Genomic DNA, 7851 nt, shown 5'->3' with positions numbered 1-7851 from the left:
GCCTCGAAAAATGAGAATCCAAAATCTTCTCAACCACATACTCCAACTCCCCATCAATCAACACCGGGGCCGGAGGATCAACAGAGGGAACAACGGGCACCACATACTTCCGCAACAAAGATCTATGGAACACATTATCGATGGAAAAAGAGGCTGGAAGGGCCAAACGAAAAGACACTGGATTGATAATCTCAGAAATCCTATAAGGACCAATAAACCGAAGCTTGAACTTAGGGGAAGAAACCTTCAAAGGATCATGACGGGAATACAACCAGACCAAATCCCCAACCCGAAGCCGGGAACCAACACACCGATGACGGTTAGCAAAACGCTGAGCCTCCTCCTGAGACAACACCAAATTGTCCACCTCATGAGCCCAAATCCGCTGCAGCCTGTCAACCACAGAATCCACACCAGGACAATCAGAAGGCTCAACCTGTCCTGAAGAAAAACGAGGATGAAAACCAAAATTACATAAAAAAGGCGAAACCAAGGTAGCAGAACTAGCCCGATTATTAAGGGCAAACTCGGCCAATGGCAAGAACGCCACCCAATCATCCTGATCAGTGGACACAAAGCATCTCAAATAAGTTTCCAAAGTCTGATTAGTTCGCTCGGTCTGGCCATTTGTCTGAGGATGAAATGCGGAAGAAAAAGACAAATCAATGCCCAGCCTAGCACAAAAGGCCCGCCAAAACCTAGAAACAAACTGGGAACCTCTATCGGACACAATATTCTCCGGGATGCCATGCAAACGAACCACATGCTGAAAAAACAACGGAACCAAATCAGAAGAGGAAGGAAATTTAGGCAAAGGTACCAAATGAACCATCTTAGAAAACCGGTCACAAACCACCCAGATAACCGACATCCTCTGGGAAACCGGAAGATCTGAAATAAAATCCATAGAAATATGCGTCCAAGGCCTCTCAGGGACCGGCAAAGGCAGAAGCAACCCACTAGCGCAGGAACAGCAAGGCTTAGCCCGCGCACAAATCCCACAGGACTGCACAAAAGAACGCACATCCCACGACAAAGAAGGCCACCAAATAGACCTACCAACCAAATCTCTGGTACCAAAAATCCCAGGATGGCCAGCCAACACAGAACTATAAGGTCCAAAGCAGGTGGACAGAAAAAACAAGGCCAGAACTTATCTTTGAAGAAATGAACAGCAGACCAGGAGAGACCAGGAATGGATGTGAATCCTCCAAAAACAATGGACAACTGGCACTGACTAATGGATAAAGCAGGACTTAAATAGCCCAGCCCAAATTGCAAAAAATGGATACACCTGATAAATGCTGCGATCCAACTACCGCAGCACTACCACTCATAACCACCGGAGGGAGCCCAAGAGCAGAATTCACAACACAGTAGAGATCATACGAGAGGTGATGGCTGATGTGCGTACTGATCTGAAGGAAGAGATGGCCGAGCGGACCAGGATAGAGCTAACCAAGATGGAGATGGCAGAGCGGACCAAAGTTGAGCTGGCCAAGATGGAGATGGCAGAGCGGAGAGAGAAGAGTCAGCGAGCAAGGAGAGCTCTGGCCTCCGCCCAGGTACCTTCAACCGTAAGCCACAAAAAGATCCAGTATAATGCCTTCCGACAGTTGGGGGAGGTAGAGGAAGACATTGATGGCTTTCTGCAGGACTTTGAGCGGCAGTGTGCCCTTCATCAAGAGAAGCCGGCGGAAGGGGTTCAGATTCTGGCCAGCAAGCTGACAGGCCGGGCAGCGGACGCCTATAGCACGGTACCTGATGAGGACTGTATGGACTATGAGCGGATCAAAGAAGTGATCTTGGCCCGGTATGCGCTGACACCAGAGGCATACCGCCAAAAGTTCCGCGGACTTATAAAACGAGTAACCGATACCCACGCTGAATGGGCCTGTAAATTACGGCGGTCACTGCTACAGTGGGTACAAGGGAGCCAAGCAACCACTAAGGAGGACGTCCTGCAGCTCTTCTTGTTAGAACGATTCTTTAATGGACTAAACCCCGAAACAAAGGAATGGCTTCGGGACAGGCGGCCAATTACTCTTGAGGAAGCCGCTCGTCTGGCCGATGAACATCATGACGCCAGGAGGCCTCAGTTGTCCGGATCAAAGATGGTCACTAGGAGTCCGCCCATGGTCCTGGAGGGCCCCAAACCACCGAAGATTGTAGGGGGACCAGCTAGAAACCCGGCCTACCACAGTTCCCCTGGGGCGCGATGCCACACCTGCCGTCAGCTGGGCCATCTGCAAAGACAATGTCCCAACCGGACTCAGCATACCCAGTGGCCAAAGGCGGGAACAGCTACCTTCTGCCGGGCCGCTGTACACTGCTACCAAGGCGAAGCTGACCCGGCATTGGGAGCTACAACTAACCAAGGGGTGGAAGGCATGGAGGAAGTGCTGCATGAAGTAGACCCCGTGCAGGCAGCCCAGGCAGATAATCGACAACAGCATCGACAGGTCATGTGGGTTAATGGGAAACGCATGCAGGGACTAAGAGATTCCGGAGCAACTTTGACCCTTGTGAAGCCTCATCTCGTCCGGGACCAAGAGAAGATGGACCGGACAGTGGCAGTCCGTGTAGCAGGGGGAGCCATACATCGACTGCCCACTGCCAGGATTCACCTGAACTGGGGAGTTGGGGATGGCCTTGTTGAGGTCGGCTTGATGGAGGATTTGCCTGCAGACGTTTTGCTGGGAAATGACTTGGGGCCCATGTTGTCTGCCTTCTCGGTTGCCCCTCTGGCTGAGACATATCCTGTGACCACCCGGAGACAAGCTCGAGCTGCGGAGGTGGAATCACACTCAGAGGAAGCCCAGGTAAGACATCCCAGCCCTACATGTATTCCCATAGCCAGACACATTTCTTGGGCCACCCCAGATGAATTTAAGAGGGAGTTACTTGAGGATCCTTCATTGGAGGGATATCGTGGGAAGGCACAGGAGGGGAGAGGGGTACTGGAAGGGGAAAAGTTTATATGGAAGCAGGGACTCCTCTACCGCAGGGGTCCCCAACTCCAGTCCTCAAGGCCCACCAACATGTCATGTTTTCAGGATTTCCTTAGTCTTGCCCAGGTAATAATTGCATCACCTGTGCAATGCAAAGGAAATCCTGAAAACATGACCTGTTGGTGGGCCATGAGGACTGGAGTTGGGGACCCCTGCTCTACTGGATCACAGAGCAGCACCACACAGGGACGAGCCCCACTATAAAACAACAGCTGGTAGTTCCCAAGAAGTATAGGCAGGAGTTACTGCGAATCTCTCATGACATACCCTTGGCCGGGCACTTCGGCGTCAGTCGCACCAGGCATCGTCTGACACAAAACTTCTTTTGGCCGGGGTAACCTATGATGTTCGTCAATACTGCAAGACCTGTGACAGTTGCCAGCACAGTGGCAAGAGGGGAGATCGATGCAAGGCCAAATTACGCCCCCTCCCCATTGTGGAGGAAGCATTTAGCCAAGTAGCGGTCGATCTGATAGGGCCATTAGCCAAACCCAGTCCGTCAGGGAAAAGGTATATATTGACAGTGGTAGATTATGCCACACGGTATCCAGAGGCGGTTGCGTTACCTAACATACTGGCAGAGACGGTGGCGGCTGCCTTGCTTCAGGTTTTTTTTCCCACGGGTTGGATTCCCCCGGGAGATTATCTCAGACCAGGGTACCCAGTTTACAGCAGAGGTGACCAACCAACTGTGGAAGCTGTGCGGCGTAAAGTCCATTAGAAGCGCCCCGTACCTCCCGCAAACCAATGGGTTGTGTGAACGCTTTAACGGGACGTTAAACAACTCATTGGGACTTTTACCAGGACCTACAGGGACTGGGAGAAATTCTTGCCTCACCTCCTGTTTGCCTATCGAGAGGTGCCCCAAGAGTTCTCCCCATTCGAACTGGTATACGGGAGACGGGTAAGGGGACACCTAGACTTAGTGCTAGAACACTAGGAAGGGGAGGGCACCATAGAAGGGGTACCTATTGTACCCTATGTGCTGGAATTCCGGGACCGCCTACAGGAGCTGACCCAGGCTGTACGTGGGAACATGCAGGTGGCCCAGCGGCGCCAGCACGTATGGTACGATCGGAGGGCCAGAGAGCGCACCTTGGAAATAGGGCAGAAGGTCCTGGTGTTAGAGCCCACTAGGCAGAACAAGTTCCAAGCTGCATGGCAGGGGCCCTACCAGGTAGTGGGGAAAATAGCCGACACCACCTATAATGTCGCCGATTGTGACGACCCCAGGGTTATCCGCATGTTCCACGTGAATATGCTAAAGCCCTATCGGCAGCGCCCTGAAGAGGTAGTGGCCATCTGTGCACCTGAAGCAGAGGATTTAGCCGGACTTCCCTTGCCTGATGTCTTAGGGGAAAGGACTCAGTCTAAAACATGGGACCAGGTACACTGGGGTGAAGACTTAGGTCCCCGGGAGAGACAGCAGGCGGAGGAGTTGTTGAGACAGCGACAGAGGATGTTTTCGGGGAAACCCGGGTACACTCACCTGGCACAACACAAGGTTGAGACCCAGGATAAGACCCCCCTGCGACAACCCCCCTTCCGGGTCCCTGATTCTGTACGAGAAGGGATGCGACAAGAGATACAAGAGATGTTGCATTTAGGGGTCATTGAAGAGTCAGATAGTCCCTGGGCATCCCCTGTAGTGTTAGTGCCCAAGAAGGATGGGACTACACGGTTTTGTGTAGACTATCGTAAGCTCAATGAGAAAACAGTGACGGATGCGTATCCCATGCCGCGTGTGGATGACTTGTTAGACCGGCTGGCAGGGGCAAAGTATTTGACCACCATCGATCTATGCAAAGGCTACTGGCAGATTCCCCTTAGTCCTGATGCTATTCCCAAGTCGGCATTTGTCACCCCGTTTGGCTTATTCCAGTTTCGAGTTATGCCATTCGGGATGAAGACTGCCCTGGCAACCTTCCAGAGGCTGGCTGACCGGCTTCTGGATGGTCTCCAGGACTATGCGTGTGCCTACCAGGATAACATCGACATCTACAGCGCGACATGGGAAGAGCAACTAAATCACCTACAGACAGTATTAGACAAGATCCACAAGGCTGGAATCACCCTGAACCCAAACAAGTGTCACGTGGGCAAAGCAGAGGTTCAGTATTTAGGGCATTGGGTGGGAAGTGGGAAACAGAGACCAGAACCAGCCAAGATTGAGGCCATAGCCAAATGGCCAACCCCACGCACTAAAACCCAGGTCATGGCGTTTCTAGGGACGCGGGGTATTACAGGAAATTCGTTCCCAATTACAGCAGCGTAGCCAAGCCCCTCACTGATCTGACCCGTAAGAACCAACCCCGCCAGGTAACCTGGACCCCAGAGTGTGAGGAAGCTTTCCGCCAGCTAAAGGACGCCCTCACCAATATCCCTGTATTGGCCGCACCCGATCCAACTAAATGTTTCCTTGTCCACACAGACGCTTCTATGTTTGGATTGGGGCAGTACTGAGCCAAGTCGGGCCGGACGGCCAAGAACACCCGGTAGCTTACCTGAGTGGGAAACTACTGCCCCGTGAAGTGAGCTATGCGGCCATCGAGAAGGAGTGCCTGGCAATAGTATGGGCACTCAAAAAGTTACAACCATATTTGTATGGACGACAGTTTTCCCTCCTAACGGACCATAATCCCCTAGTCTGGCTTAGTCGGGTCTCCGGAGACAACGCCAGATTACTGCAGTGGAGTTTAGCCCTACAACCTCTGGACTTCACCATCCACTACAGACCCGGCAAACAAAACAGTAACGCCGATGGACTAAGTCAACAAACGGAACTCGTACCAACCCCATAAACTTCGGTCATCCCCAAACCGATCCGTTAAGGATCAGGCTGTGTATGCCGATCGCGTCGCTGAAAAGGGGAGCCGTGTTACAGAACCCCCCAGCACCAAGAATGTTATGCAGTATATGTATGTATAATAGTTTCCATGTGAAATGCATCAGTCAACAGGCTGCGCCCCTGGACAAGATATTCTCTTTCTGACCTCCCCCCACCTTTGTAATTCCCACAGTAAATAGCGGCAGGCTCCGGTCCCCTGTGGCTATTGTAATGTAGGTCTGGCCTGCTTTTTCTATTGGCCTGCCCTGTGTATCTGTGTTATATATTCTGTGTGCTGAAAATAAAGTGTGTTCTTTTAGACTGGAAATACGTGGGGTAGCAGTCAGCTTTTATATGCTCTCACGTAACCAAGGAATTCCAGCCAGCATCCTTCATTCCGAATCCAGCAAAAGCAGAGTGGACCTCCTGAAACATGGGGTGGTACTGAAAGAGGTACCCCAGCTTGGTAGACCCCCTTACAGGTATACCTTGGCGATTGGTGGAGCAGCTTGATATACATTTTTTTTGCAAAAAAAGTATTAACTAAATACCCTGTATTTTTTTCATTTTTTGACTAGCACTTGCTCATTTACTGTGACTTCTTTACAACAGAGTATTTTTGACCTCGCTGTGCTCTTTTTGTGTCTTCAAGTTTCTTGGTGGTGTGAACAGGTTTCTACAGACTTGTTCACTGTGCAAGTAGCCCATGTGTTTTTGGTTCTATAATTGTTCTCTTGTTTCTACAAGACTGGGGAGTCCACCACTCCTCTGTGGGCCATTTACATAGTTACATAGTTATTAAGGTTGAAGGAAGACTATAAGTCCATCTAGTTCAACCCGTAGCCTAACCTAACATGCCCTAACATGTTGATCCAGAGGAAGGCAAAAAAAAACCATGTGGCAAAGAGTAAGCTCCACATTGGGGAATATAAATCCTTCCCGACTCCACATACGGCAATCAGACTAGTTCCCTGGATCAACGCCCTATCAAGGAATCTAGTGTATATACCCTGTAACATTATACTTTTCCAGAAAGGTATCTAGTCCCCTCTTAAATTTAAGTAATGAATCACTCATTACAACATCATACGGCAGAGAGTTCCATAGTCTCACTGCTCTTACAGTAAAGAATCCGTGTCTGTTATTATGCTTAAACCTTTTTTCCTCCAGACGTAGAGGATGCTCTCTTGTCCCTGTTTCAGGTCTATGATTAAAAAGATCATCAGAAAGGTCTTTGTACTGTCCCCTCATATATTTATACATTAAAATAAGATCACCCCTTAGTCTTCATTTTTCCAAACTAAATAACCCCAAGTGTAATAACCTATCTTGGTATTGCACACCTCCCAGTCCTCTAATAACCTTGGTCGCTCTTCTCTGCACCCGCTCCAGTTCAGCTATGTCTTTCTTATACACCGGAGACCAGAACTGTGCACAGTATTCTAAGTGTGGTCGAACTAGTGACTTGTATAGAGGTAAAATTATGTTCTCCTCATGAGTATCTATGCCTCTTTTAATGCATCCCATTATTTTATTTGCCTTTGTTGCAGCTGCCTGACACTGGCCACTAAATATGAGTTTGTCATCCACCCATACACCCAGGTCTTTTTCATTGACGGTTTTGCCCAGAGTTTTAGAATTAAGCACATAATTATACATCTTATTACTTCTACCCAAGTGCATGACCTTACATTTATCCCCATTAAAGCTCATTTGCCATTTATCAGCCCAAGCTTCTAGTTTACATAAATCATCCTGTAATGTAAAATTGTCCTCCTCTGTATTGATTACCCTGCAGAGTTTAGTGTCATCTGCAAATATTGAAATTCTACTCTGAATGCCCCCTACAAGGTCATTAATAAATATGTTAAAAAGAAGAGGGCCCAATACTGACCCCTGTGGTACCCCACTGCTAACCGCAACCCAGTCCGAGTGTGCTCCATTAATAACCACCCTTTGTTTCCTATCCCTGAGCCAGCTCTCAACCCACTTACACATATTTTCCTCTATCCT

The 7851-nt window shown here is 49.6% G+C and overlaps 1 protein-coding gene across 1 annotated transcript; it reads left to right on the top strand.

The window, feature by feature from the left end:
* Positions 1-1825: 1825 nt before the first annotated feature.
* LOC138674097 (uncharacterized) lies at positions 1826-6157 on the top strand. Its single transcript, XM_069762033.1, has 2 exons — positions 1826-2822; positions 5443-6157. The coding sequence occupies exons 1-2, from the start codon at positions 2115-2117 to the stop codon at positions 5539-5541; spliced, it is 807 nt and encodes a 268-aa protein (XP_069618134.1). The 5' UTR covers positions 1826-2114; the 3' UTR covers positions 5542-6157.
* Positions 6158-7851: the final 1694 nt, after the last annotated feature.

The sequence above is a fragment of the Ranitomeya imitator genome, chromosome 4, assembly GCF_032444005.1.
Source record: "Ranitomeya imitator isolate aRanImi1 chromosome 4, aRanImi1.pri, whole genome shotgun sequence".
Taxonomy (NCBI): domain Eukaryota; kingdom Metazoa; phylum Chordata; class Amphibia; order Anura; family Dendrobatidae; genus Ranitomeya; species Ranitomeya imitator.
The sequence above is the reverse complement of the archived record's forward strand: the minus strand, read 5'-3'. Positions and strand labels throughout refer to the sequence as shown.